Genomic DNA, 13977 nt, shown 5'->3' with positions numbered 1-13977 from the left:
AAAGCAAAACAAAGCTCGTTCTACAAGCTTCTGAAAACAGTTTTGAGACGTAACTTCTTCATCTCAAATCCTGCTGTAGGTGGTCTTGATGTGAGTTTATGTAACAGAAGCATCTTTGCTGCTGTCCTCTGCTGTGTGTCCCGCAGGTAAGACGGATGATGTCAAGGTGTCAGAAAAGGGACGTCTGTCCCCTCGTTCTAACGGCCTTCACCGCTCGCCCTCAGACGCGGGACGCAGCAGCGGCGACGAGGCGAAGAAACAATCTATCTCCTCCAGCCGAACGCCAACCACGAACGCCCTCACACACACTCTCTCGGACCCCCATACCCAGACACATACGCACACATCGCGCACCCCAACCAGCACATTTGGCTTCAAGAAACAGGGCCATGGGATGGTGACCATGGTTACCGCCAGTGGTGCCACCATTACCAGCGGCTCAGCCACCCTTGGAAAGATGCCTAAATCTGGGGCGCGCTCGCTGGCAGGAGGACTGAAAGCGGGTGGGCAGGATGGAGGGTCGGCACTTGGTCACCACGACGACGGCTTCCTCCCCACGAGCGCCCGCTCCACGCTTCAGTACCGTAGCCTGCCGAGGCCCAGTCGCTCAGGAGCGGCCGCCCGCAACGGAAACCGCTCCTCCACCAGCAGCATCGAGGCTGCCGTGCTCTCTGTCACATCGCATGGGAAAAACTCAATCAGCATCGCCAAGGCCAACGGCACAGCAGGCCTGCTGGCCAATCAGACGGATCGGGAGAAGGGCGTCTCTGATATTGACACCCTCAGGAGCGGAGTTGTGATGCAGAGTGGAGGAGCGGCGACTGTTCCTCTGACAGGAAGACAGCAGGTTTCTTCACCCACACTGCGCAGGTGAGCACATGTACACACTCACACAGAACATCATTTGTATTGTCAGTAATCCTGCTGACATACTGATGGCTAACTGATGAACCACACTGACTGGGGCCCTCTTGTATGGACTTGATTTTACCCACATACAATGCTCATACACACACACACACACACACACACTCACAGAAGACCATCTTAAAAGACAGCAATCATGCAGTCCCGGTAAATGATAAGCAATGGTGAGTAAGGATTACACGTGTGGGCTTGTTTTCATGCACGTATACACACACACACACACTTACGCAGCCTCAGCGAGGTTAAATCAGGCCATTGTGAAAGGCAGGCCTTGAGCTCAGCTGCCAAGCCTCAGCCTTGGTGGTGCGGGGGGGGAGGGTGTGGTGCAGGGTAATGGGAGTCTTACCTCAGCGCTCTGCCCTCATTAATGTGAGGGAGTGATAACTCTTCAAAGAGGCTGGGTGCTGCCATTATTGCCCACCGCGGCCCCAGTCATCACAGCCTACCATTTAACTCTAACCTAAGATTAGCAGAGAACCAGGAGAGAGTTCTCTCTTTGTATGTATGTGTGTGTGCGTGTGTGTGTGTGTGTGTGTGTGTGTGTGTGTGTGTTGGCCTTGACTCAGATCTGAGTGCTGACTCTACCTTTCCTGGCTGCAGGCCTGCTACTGCCTTCCTTGTTTCATGTAGAGGAAAGAATAATACTGGTGTTTTTATCCTGTTAGCACAAGAACCTCTGGAAAACTCACTAACTCTACTTCTGTTCACCTTAAGCCAAAATAGTTCCATTATTTTTGCTGTCAAATATCATGTTAATATTCATAGCCCCTGGAAGAGGAATATTAATCATTTTTGCCACCTCTTAACTTTTCGTCTTGTGAAATCAGGCGTCAATTTCCATGTACAAGATAAATTCAAGCAACTTGAGCAACAATGTCAAACAATTAGGTGTTAAAAGATGTAATTATGTACAACATGAACTATAAAATGTTGCTGTAAACAGTAATAAATGGGCTATAACTATATAACATATTCTCCTTAAAGGTCACAATAAGAAAACAAATCCAAATACCTCCAATTTTAACATTCTGCCTCTTTTTCTGTCATTATGCCCTGTTTATAAACCGATTACATAATCTGTTACAATCTTAGAAATTTGTGATATTTTATATTTGATTACATCCTTTATTCCAGCTCTTGTTTGTGTACTTTGGCCCCAGTTCACCTTCTTTTCTCCTTGATTGATCGCAGGTTGTTTGGTGGGAAGCCCAGCAAACAGGCTCCGGTCACCACAGCTGAAAACATGAAGAACTCCACTGTTATCTCCAACCCCCACGCTACCATGAATCATGTGGCCACGGTGCTGGAGTCCCCTGACGCGGGGCTGGGAGGTGGGGACAGTGAGACCAGCAGCCCCCTGTTTGGGGGCAGAGCGCTGGGATCAGGGATGGGGACGCTGGGCAGCGAGCAGGTGAGCAGAAACGAATGGAGACAATGGATCTGTGTTAATTTATAAATGATGAGAACATAGATGGATAGGAAGACTGGTTGTGATGCTCCGTGGTAACCATACGCTGTACTTTGTGGTAGTAATTGTCTGATAAAGCTTGAGCATGCAGAATGTGGAGTGATAGTAAACTGCTATCTTTGTTTATCGTTTATTCTTGGACTTTTAGTCTCATAAATCTTAAAAATGAAATATCATTCCTTTAGAATCACTTAAGTAGCCTGGTCTGTTGTCATAACTGTGTCACAAGAGCAGCCACTTATTCATTAGTTACGCTGCTATTTTTAGCTGTACACATTCTCCAACCGACTATTACTTACTGTGAAAAGAGGGAAAGCATTTTTTTTTTAGTTTATTTTTAAGTTGCATTTTAGCCGTATGAGTGGCACGGCTCTAGGGATCGCAAACTTGGCCTGTCGGTCAGCCACTTCGGTCCTGACTGAAATTTTTCAACAACTATGATGGATTGCCATGAAGAAACATTTGTGGTTTCCAGACACAAGGTGCGAATGCCAAGTGCCACCAAGAGGTTGAAAGTTGTGGTTCTGTAGTTTTATTGGATGGATTACCATGAAACTTGATGTTTATGTCCCCACTTTAATGATCCCTTAACTTCTAATGCCACCGGGTCAACATTTTTATTTGTCCAATAATTTGGTTCATGACCAAACACCGGCACCACTACTTTGAGTTTAATGCTAATTAGCAAATGTTAGCATGTTAAGCTAAGAGGATAACTGTGATATCAGCTACCTGTTAAATGCCAATACGTGATAAACATCAGCATGTTAGTATTGTCACTGTGAGCATGTTATTGCTGATGTTAGCATTTAGCTCAAAGCACCTTTGTGCCTAATTACAGCCTCACTGAGCTGCTAGCAGGGCTGCAGTCTTCTTATATGTTACACTATGTGTATTTTACCATCTTCCTCCACAGAACCGACTGACTTAGATATCTGTAATGTCAAATTTTTTACCATTTAACTTTAGAGCTATTGCACAACTGTCATTTTCACACTTCAGTAATAAGGCTTGTGGTCATTCAACTCAGCGCAAATTGTCAAAACAGAACGTTAAGTTTGGATTTAAGATTAAAAATGATTGTTTACCTGTTAGCTTAGAGACGTTTGGAAGGTGTTTTCAGAGCCAATGACGTCTTTGGCAGGGACACAAGGAGGATTTTGTTCTCACCTGACTAATGCCACAAACATGGTGGATTCCTCGACTACTAATGAGTGTGTTGCATGTGAACAGATGAGCAGTGTAGGCACTTGTTTCAGTAACTGTAGGCTACATACTGTAGCGTAATAGAGAAGATGTTTGTGAGCATGCTCAGTCATGATCACTCCTTCATGTTCCCACATGATTCATAAGACTTAATCAGATTAGTTATGAATCATGAAGTGAAACATTGTTTCAATAAAAATATAATATGGCAATACATAAATGATGATGAAAATTGTTATCCAATGATTTTCTGTCAACCAGCTAATCAATTAATGAGCTAATAGTTTTAACACTAGAATAGATAGACTGCCACTGATACTGAAAACCATAACGTCTTCTCTGCCCCTCCACAGGCCTCCAGTCCTGGTTCTGTTTACTCCTCCACTGGGCCTTCCAACAGCCTGACGTGGGGCACCACCTTCAGTGGCTCGTCCGCCCAGAGCAGGGAAAGCACACTGGGTGGGCACGGCGGGACGGGCAGCATGGGCTACCCTTCCGTAAGCAGCATGCACACCAGCAGCGAGTCCATCGACATGAGCCTGGGCAGCGCCGGAGGAGGCGTTCATGGAACCCACAGGGAGGACACCTTGTCCGCCCTGGGCCGCACCGGCAGCGTCAAGACCGGCATGTCCGAAAGGTGAGGACACACAGAGGAGACATGAGTGACTGAGTGGAGATTTTCTTTCCTTGTTTCCTTTTCCTGAACTTAAAATCTGTCATCTTGCCTTCATCACTGTGGTATATGAGGTGGTTTTACAGGTTCTTTATATACAATCTGTTAATTAATTTGACTGATGAATGAGTTTAACTGATGAAAGTTACATGACTAATTAACAGACTTGTTTAATATTGATGAACTTGTAATGATGGTGTGCACCTCGCTGTGAGAGTATATTCACTCAAGTACGGTACTTTAAGTATAACTCTGGTCTAATTTTCGTAGTAACTTTGTACTCACTGAGGTAGAGAATAAATAAAGAGAAATAGAGTACACTTCTTGAGTACAAATTTTCCAAAATCATACTTTTCTTTATGTAACTTCTGCTGAACAGTGGCTACTGTGGCCACAAGTGGCAATTGCAGGATTATGAAAAATGCTAAAATGTAGTGTAATAATAGCGCTAGTGGAAAAGAGTAATAAAGTCAGGGAAAAACCTCAGTAATGTTTGTTACATAGCAATATCTATATAAAGTTTGCTAACATAATTAGCCACCATAAGCTACTGGTCATACAGACCAGGTAAGGCTGTAGAGCGTGTTGAACTGAGAAATCTGTATTTTAATGCTTTTGAGTTCAACTTTTCATTTATAAATGAATGAATGCTATATTTCTATATTTCAGAAGTTACACAGTGTTGCTTTAATACCTCTACTTCATTGTAATATAATAATAAATACTGTGTTTTTTACTTTGCTACATTTATTCGCCAGCTCATGTCACTTTATAGGTTAGGATTTGACATACACAAGCCTTTATACATTTAGAAAAATAGAATCCTGGCACGCCCCCGTAGCCTACTAGTTAAGACGTATGCCACATAACCACAATGTCTGCAGTTTGATTCCAGCTAGCGGACCTCTGTTGCATGTCATTCCCTTTCTCTTTTTCCCCTCGTTTCCTGTCACCTCTAATCCGTCACTGTTCATTAAAGGCATAAAAAAAGAAGAAATGTATGTATATATATATCGAAATAGAAATAGAATCCCTTGTTAGAAGATGAAACAACCAAACAGTTTATAAAGGTTAATGCATGTTAATGTTAAATGAAATTGTAATGCATCAGTAATAATAATACAACATACTGGAAAGAGGACATTTTGCATAACAAGTACTATTACTTTTAGGTACATTTTGCTGATATGTACTTTTAGTTATGTACACATTGATATGTGAGTAAAGGTACTTCTTCCAGCACCTCTCACTTCTGACATTAATTCCTTTTTTAAAGAATCCAGGATTGTGATGATGCACTTAGCATCCGTGGCGGAGAGGTGTCGCTTCTTGTTTTCCCTCCTGTCTTCTCTCTCGAGCAGAAAAACAAAATCCCCATGGCGTCCTCAGTCGATCATGCAGTAATTGTGGTCATTGTAGCGGATTCCATCCTGACAGGTTGACTGTGTAATGTGACAGGAATGTCTCAGAGGAAACATTATACAGTAGCATCTGGAGTCGAAGCTTTGAGGCTATGACATCACCCTCCTCGCTCAGCTCTCTTATTAGCTTCACGGGTGAAGTATCTTGCAGTTGACCTCTGTGCTAAAGGATTTCTTCATCTACTTTATTCTCTAAAACTTTCTTTCTCTGTGTCTGTTGTGCGTTTTTTCCTTCCTGTCTCCATCAGTCCCCTCTCCTCCCCCTCCGCTAGCCCTATATTCAGCCGAAACACGCTACCTCGGAAACAGGACAGGTAAATGTACCTGTGTGCAGTGTTAGGCTTCTGGTGAATCAGCTGTGGAGGTTCCTACAAAAACACCACCTGCTGCCACACAGAGAGCCATCACAAAGAACCACAGAGAGTAGTTCTGTGTGGTAGCTTACTGTGTTTTGTGATTATTCTGTGGATGTGTGCAGTTCTGTGTGGTAGTTTGTGGTTATTTTTAGGACCTAGAGCTCCTGTATGAATGGAAATTTGTGAGAGTGTAAATGTGTGGTTGTCTGTGTGGATGTTGGCAGCTTCACTGTTTTTGTTTAGTGGTTTGCTCAAGTCTGTTATGACTGTTTACATACTGCCACCTTGTGGTAGAGTTTGTATGTACACATTTACCCAACAGGCTGAGCATAGGACACTCTTTGTTGAATTTACACTGTAAAAATCTCCATCTTAAGAAAAATTTGTCTATTAATCCTAAAAGTATTTTCTGCAAAAACTCAAATAAGCTGAATTTTTTCATTTGTTTTAAGAAAACAAGACTAAAATACTCTGCAAGATGGAAGTTTTTTGCAATAGATAAGTAGTATTATTGAGAAAGACATTGTTGCAAGTTGAAAATATTATTAGGTAGAGATGCAGCCACATGTTCCCTTGCCTCTTTGTTTCTTTTGCTTTCCCCATCTGAAGTGTTTCTCTCCCACAGCGGGCCACACTGTGGTAGAAACACTCTGCCTAAGAAGGGACTCAGGTACTGACTTCACTTCCTGCTGGACATGTTGCGCTTTTTTGCACACACCGGTTCACCAAAAATGTTTTCTGTCCTTTTTTCCTTACATCTACATTCTCTCTCACTCTTCGAGGCTTGTGCTCACGCTTTTAAAAGCTTTTGAAGTTTATGTTTGGCACCTGTGTTGTCGTGTTGTGCTTCTGTGAGGAGGCATGTCACTTTGTCATCGTACAGAGCTGTCACTGTGTCATACTGTAGCTGGCTTGATTTGGGGGTCAAATTTTCTTTGGCTTCTTTTCTGCTTTTTCCTCCCCCCCTCCCCCTCCTCCGGTTTATGTTGCTCACAGCTGAGAATCAGGCTATGTTCACGTTGTTGTAATTCCTTGTTTCAGCGTCTGATTCATCTGATGATCCCGGCTACTAATCTGATTGCTTAAATGAAAAAAAACACTGATTGTGAAAATCATAAAAATGTCAATACAGATCATTTTCTCTTGTAAAATCACAGAAATCACCTGTTCTGTCTTGAGTCCTCACCGCATCGCTAACCTCGTCTCTGACTTCCTGTAGGTATGGCCCGACCCCTCAGCTGCGAGGCCACGAGGAGGGCCGCGATTGGCTGCGCTCCCACTCCACCAGTGGGTTGCAGGAATCAGCCAGTAACTCCCCGTTCTCCCCCGGCTCCAGCCTCACCTCCCCCTCCGGCACCCGCTTCAACTTTGGACAGCTTGGTATGCACCATTGAAACCCAGCAGTCCACCTTTAGTTTCAAAAAAGTTTATATTTTGAAGATAGTGAGAGAAATGAACATAACTCTTATTCTGCATTTAACTGGATTAAACATCTGTTAGCATAATATGACTCTAGTCATATCATTACAGTGATAAAATGATTAGTCAAATCGATTAATATTCAATAAATCAACAGTAATTTGTCACTTTTCTATCATTGTAAGTTGAATCTTTGTTGTTTGGACAAAACAAATAGTTTGGAAACCTCATCTTGGGCTCTGGGAAATTTTGATGGCCATTTTTTAAAAACTGTTTTATCATTTCCTGTATCATTTTCACAGCGTCCAGCCCGACCTCAGCAGCTCAGATCAACCTCGCCGGCATGCGCAACAACAGCCTGACCAATCAGGACGTCTCCTTCGACCCTTGCGGCGACAACCGCCTGAGGAACTCGTGCATGTCTCTCGACGAGAAGACTCGCACCATGAGCCGATCGGGCTCCTTCAGGGACGGCTTCGAGGAAGGTAAGAGGAGATGAGAGAAGGAAGGAAGGAAGGAAGGATGGACAGATATAAGACAAGTGTACTGAATATTCATTGACTCTGTGTGAGTCCTAACCCTGTTTTCCACAGCCGTTTGGTGAAATCGGTAATTAGGTGTAATCCTTTTTCAAGACTTTAATACCTCCATCTTTCTATGACTGAACCCTCCCCTTCCTTATTCCACATCCCTGTGCCAAAAGAATTATTATTCCATTTGTTTATAGAACATTAGAGAGGATTACAACCGCTCCTCTAAGAAAAGCCCTCTATCCCCTTAGAAATCCATAATCTGCTTTGGTTCGGCTTTGTTTTTTTGATAAGCTTGTTTATTGGGAAAAGTACCCAGCCGTGCTTTTCCCACCAGCAGGCAGACTCACCGCTGAGGCGAGGTTGCTCCGCTGGAGTCTGCTCAATCCTCAGTGCCATAGAAACACAGCGCTTTGATTCAGAGGAACAAACTCCGGCCTTAAACTCTTCAATAATGTTAAACAAAAAAACACAGTTGGCAGTGAACTTGCATTTCTGTAAACAACAAACCTCAATGCAGCCAGAAGCCATTTTGTTCTGCAAGTAAAGTCTCACGTTTCCATGATGGTGAAAACTGTCGATGACTTCACGTGACTGTGTAGTCAACAGTCGGTCAGTGAAAATGGGTTCATCAGCATCACACACTGATTACACACCTGACAGTTTAATGAGATACAACACTGCAGAGTTCTGCAGCCTGCAAGTGAAGGAGGGAGGAAGAAACAGGGGGAAAGGGGCCACACGAGAGACAGACAAAGAGCTGAAGATCAAATCCAGCGACACCGAAACCGCTTTTGTAAACGCCCTCTGGGGATCAGCTGTGTGCAAGTTCTGTAAGAAACCTTGTAAATTCAGACCTCATCTAGAAAGGTCAGTTTTCTTTACCAGATTTTGAAAAAACATCCTCTGAGAATCAGTTCAGCTCCACCAGATGCATACGTCACTCTATACATCAGCGTTCGGCTCATCTTGCGTTCTTTAGGATGAAACCCTGTAATGAAAAACTGTTTCAAGTCACACCTTCAATCACATTATAAGAAGCAGGACATACAAGCTACAGAACTGCAGAAATACAGTGCGGTGTGCAGTGCGGTTTTGATATTGATGCTGCCATGTTTTGCCATTTTTCAGTTTATGTTTGGAGAAAATACCTAATTAAAAAGAGAGAGAAATACAAATATCATATAATATCACAAACTTGAAACCCAGCTAAATGCTTACCTTAAAATTAAACAATAAGTTTAGGGGACGGCGGCCATGTTTTTTCAGTGTTAAACTTTGAAGCAAAGACTCATGACAGCACAATCTAAGAGAAGGATGGAGCTGTCAATGATCTATCGTTCCAGCTACTTTAAATGACGTCTGTCTTGAGCAAACGCCTGTTGAGCTTTGCCTGGCCTTGTGAAAGTACATGAACACTAACTTATTATTACCCTGCCCCCCCCCCCCCCCCCCTCCGTAGCATAGCTGTATCTGTCTCACTATTTTTTTCCCCACCTCGCCGAATCCCTTCCCCTTTAACAGGTGATAATTATAGGTATCACAGTGAGAGGCGTGAGAGAGAGAGGTGGTGACATACAAGAAACCTTCAATATTACTTTCTCTCTCTTTGTGTTTTGTGTGTGTGTATAGGGTCACTGTGTGTGTCTGAGAGGACATGAGGTTTGCGTGTACAGGCGAAATGTTGCCCGAGTGTAGAGTTACCCGACTGTTGTTAGATTGACAGGACAAAAGTCCCATCATCCACCCAACACTTTGTTGGACCTGACCTGTTTGAGAGCAGCTATACTCTGTCACCTCATACACCCTCCCCACCCTGTTCTTATGTCTGTAGAAACCATGTTTTCCATAAGAGATTTACTGATTCTTTATACTCTTATCTCTTAGAGACAAAAGTATAAAGACTCTTATCTAAGAGTTGTTCCTATTTTCTGCTCACAGTAATCTTAGTTGAAGTTATTCAGGACTTTTTTTTGTTTTTGTAGAAGAAACAATGCCTGTCTTACATGCTTGCATTGGTTGCAAAACAACTTATGTGGATAATGCATTATAGTGAACAAGAAGAAACCTTCTGTTTTTAAATTTAGTTAAACTCTCAGTGCAATAACGGCATGATTATGGTGGATTTTCAATAAACTCTAATACACAATATATTGACAACAATACACCACTATCTGCATGACTGAGGAGGAAAACAAACCTGTGAGAAATGTTCAGAATGCACCAATGTGTGATTTTCATGATGATTTTTCTCACTGTTACGACAACAGAGGAAAAAAACTAAAAGAAAGTAGAGATTTGTCTCACTAGCAAAATCAGCACTATATAGTGCACATAAATAAACACTATGCCTGAAGATAAAATGTCAAACAGCTGCGGACTGAAAAAGGCTGAAAAGCCAGAAAACAGGACAACTGAGAGAAAAAATGTTTGTAATAAAGAAAGAATACACTTCTGCCAACTCAAATCTTCTTATCCCGTATCAACCGGATTTAACAGAAAAGTCAAAGCAGCAAATTACCACAAAACGACCTACAACTGATGAAAACAATAAAAGTCGGGTCCATTTTATTGACGACCTCTCAGATCACAACAGAGCATATCACAATAAGATAATAAATTGATGTCTGTCGTCTGCTACATTAAATTATAACCGGCTTGATGCCAGTCACCCGAAGACATGGAAGTTTAAATAAAACTTTAAAAGCCTCATTGTGTGATCCATCTTCTTTTTTCATCTTGGACAATTAAATTTGATACAAAACAATGAGAACATGTTTAAAAAATCTTGATAAAAAAAACTGGTCGATGAATCCAAACCATACAGCACCAATCTGAGTCCTTTAATGTGGCTTCCAGCACACCTTGCTTTTCTAGAACAAAGTAAGATAAAAGTGAGCTCTCAGTAAACATTTGTCAACTCCCTGTGAGGTGAATGAACGGACCTGCTGGGATCAGCCCAACCTCTCGGTGGGGTTGATGACATCACGCTCCTGATCCTTTCTAATCTGCTCCCATGCAGGAAACAGTGCTGGCGTTGTGGTTTGGCCTTTGATGTGTGATTAGCAGCTGAGTCATTAGCGGAGTAATGCTCAGGCTCTCATTAGTTGCACCACAGTCCAACTGTAACGTGTAGGACTTTTATCTTTATGACTGCAGAGCTGCAGTCATTATGTTCAGGAGGAGGCGGGTAGTCGAGTCGGGGCAGGCGGGAGGAACGCTGTTGGGAGTGGGCAGAGTCGGAGCCGGGTGGGTGGGTTGTGTTGGGAGACTGTGGGAGGTCTGTTTATAGTCTTATTAATGTTGTGTGTACTTTCTAATCCTCACTTTTACTTGTGGTTTTTGTCTCTTCAGTTCATGGATCATCCCTGTCTCTGGTCTCCAGCACTTCTTCTATTTACTCCACGGTGAGTCCGCAGATGAAACATCAGGAGTTAATATGGGCTGGATATCATGGGAACAATACCTGATGTATAATATTGAAACTGAAGCACTGCTTTTATTTTAATTGCTATTTTTTTAGGTACATTTTGCGTTGCTGTTACATCATTTGTCCACCAGATGGCAGTGAAAATTATTTTTTGATAAAGATAAAATACGTCCTGCACGGTACATATCTCGTCACAATTCTTCAACAAGACTAAAGCCAGAAGCTTTGTGAAGCTATAATCAGGCACAGTGGTGGTTTGAGCTAGCTGCTGACATGTTGATGTGAAACAATATTTGCATGCAAACATTTAGTAATTAGCACATGTACAGCTGAGGCTGATGGGAATGTCATTAGGTTTAGTTTATTTGGACATAAACCAAATAATTGGACAAAGTGACATTTTGATCTGATGATGGAGCTGGATGAAAAGTGATTCAGCTTCCTGAGGAGGACATACCACATTTCATGACAATCCGTCCAATAGTTGTTGAGACATTTCACTCATTGAGACATCTCAACATTGTGTCGACATCTTTTTGACTCTCAAATATTGACAGCCTTTACTGTAGTGGCCTCTAAATTTCAACATTTCATTTCAGAAAATCTTTGCAAAGCAGCAAGTATCGCTCAGTCGTAGAAACCAGAACAACCAGTTTCTCCCTTTGTCTTCAAAATTATGAAATACTTGAGTTGGCAAATATGCTGTTACACATTTACCCTCTAATCCATCCAGAGATCTGACTCAAACATTCTGTGAGAAGAAGGTCTGGCTGTAATCACACAGGAACATATGGGGACAGCCCACATTCACACAGTAGCCAATCAGAACCGAATGCTCCGCATCATAGCTCCTCCCTCTGTGGGCTGGTTCACTCACCTGGGCAGGTGTAGCACAGAAACTCTCAGACAGTGTATCCCTGCTCGACACCGGATGGTCCTTCGAGCCAGAGAAGTCACAGGTTTTGAAATCAGAGGGGGGGAAGAGAGCGGAAGGCAAAATGATGGCGACTTTATCTCTGACGGGCACCGTCACGTCCTGGCAACAAACGGTAGGGTTGAGGAGGAGGACTGCAGGGTGCAATAGTGCTTCATTCTGCTTTTTGTGTTCTGTTGGAGTTAAATATTGCTGTAAGTCAAATGTATAATTGCACAGAACAGATGCTTGCAGATTTTTTTTATGAGTAGCATATGAGTAAATGGCTGTCTGAGGCCGACGTCTCCTCAAATGTGCTTTCATGTACCATCAGATGCTTCATATCTGAAAATCTAATCTAATGTTTGGAAATTCCATATTCCACATATACCATGAAAACCAACCCTTCTGTTTATTTATTTACACAGAAAAAAGCATGTAAACACTCGGCTTCACTGCCATGATGTTGACAGCAGGATTTTGCGTCACAGTGAGAGTCGTTTTGCGACAGACACGTTGCTCTGTTTGTTTATCGAGGATCAGCTGGTCATGTGTACATGATTGACAGCTCTGCTCGGGTGCGCAGACAGATGGCATTTTGTAAACCATCCATCCATTCAAGACACTGAACACATGTGCTTCAACACTAGTGTACAAGCACAGACACATGAGGCTGTTGAAACCTGCTTCAGTGTTCAAGTGGTTGAAAAGTGGAACCGGACGGAAAAAAAAATCATTAATTATCAGCTTTTCTGCTTTGTTGCTGCTGTCACAGAGGGGTTATGTTGGTCGGTATATGTTGGCAGACAAGTAAAAGGAAACTGCAGTACAGACATGCCAAAGATATGTTTGCAGTAATTTAGAAACAGCGTCTCCATTACATCATTTATCCACCAGAGAGCACTAGTTAATTTTTCAATCCCACTTAATACGAACATGTCTTTGTCACACTTTGAAGAGATCTTCACTAAGATGTTTACGTAATGTTATGTGTATATGATCAGAAAAGCTGCCGGTATATTCATATATCAAATATCGATATTAGTATGTGCCTCAAAAGTCCCGCATCAGTCAGGCTCAAGTTCATAGGAAAATTTTATCTTGATTTCTTTGACGTCTCATTTAAACTATTATCACTACTAAGTGATAAAATCTTTCAAATTATTCCGCTGACACAAGTTTTTGCGCAAAACTGAGACAATGATTGTGTCGTTCTGAAAATTACTACGTGATGGCGCCAAAGTATGAAATATAAAAGGCTTGAAAATTGAAACCTTTTGGTCCCAAACTGATTTAAATTTAACTGACTGCTCTAGTCAGGTGGTTTCCTGGTGTTTCTCTGCCCGTTGCAGCCTGTTTACATGTAAATGTGGGTGTCGCATGTTTCAGTGTTTTGACGAACATCGGCAGGGCGTGTTGTGTGCGTGCGAGCCTTTGCTTTGCGTGCTCTCCCTCTACATGAATTTGCCTAGCTGTCTTTTCTTACTATTGTTCTGTGTGCAGCCAACGGAGACAATAGGACACACACACACACACACACACAGAAATGTCAGTGAAATGCCTTCAGGAGGATATCTCTTGTTTTCCAGACATATTACACCAGACAATCTCCTCCACAGTTTATAAAGCTCGTC

At 42.5% G+C, this 13977-nt stretch overlaps 1 protein-coding gene across 4 annotated transcripts in view; it reads left to right on the top strand.

The window, feature by feature from the left end:
* Window positions 1-13977, top strand: part of nav2a (neuron navigator 2a) — a 230069-nt gene that overhangs the window by 198207 nt on the left and 17885 nt on the right. For 2 of the 4 annotated variants that reach the window (XM_042412852.1, XM_042412843.1), the window contains exons 15-22: window positions 147-870; window positions 2119-2338; window positions 3955-4238; window positions 5944-6009; window positions 6677-6721; window positions 7271-7431; window positions 7773-7955; window positions 11355-11407. In XM_042412852.1, the coding sequence (XP_042268786.1) occupies window positions 147-870; window positions 2119-2338; window positions 3955-4238; window positions 5944-6009; window positions 6677-6721; window positions 7271-7431; window positions 7773-7955; window positions 11355-11407 (1736 nt within the window). The remainder of the gene's footprint in view (window positions 1-146; window positions 871-2118; window positions 2339-3954; window positions 4239-5943; window positions 6010-6676; window positions 6722-7270; window positions 7432-7772; window positions 7956-11354; window positions 11408-13977) is intronic. The other 2 variants (XM_042412859.1, XM_042412867.1) reach the window with 2 other exon arrangements.

This window comes from Thunnus maccoyii, chromosome 1 (assembly GCF_910596095.1).
Source record: "Thunnus maccoyii chromosome 1, fThuMac1.1, whole genome shotgun sequence".
Classification (NCBI taxonomy): domain Eukaryota; kingdom Metazoa; phylum Chordata; class Actinopteri; order Scombriformes; family Scombridae; genus Thunnus; species Thunnus maccoyii.
This window is presented reverse-complemented; position numbering and strand designations above follow the sequence as displayed.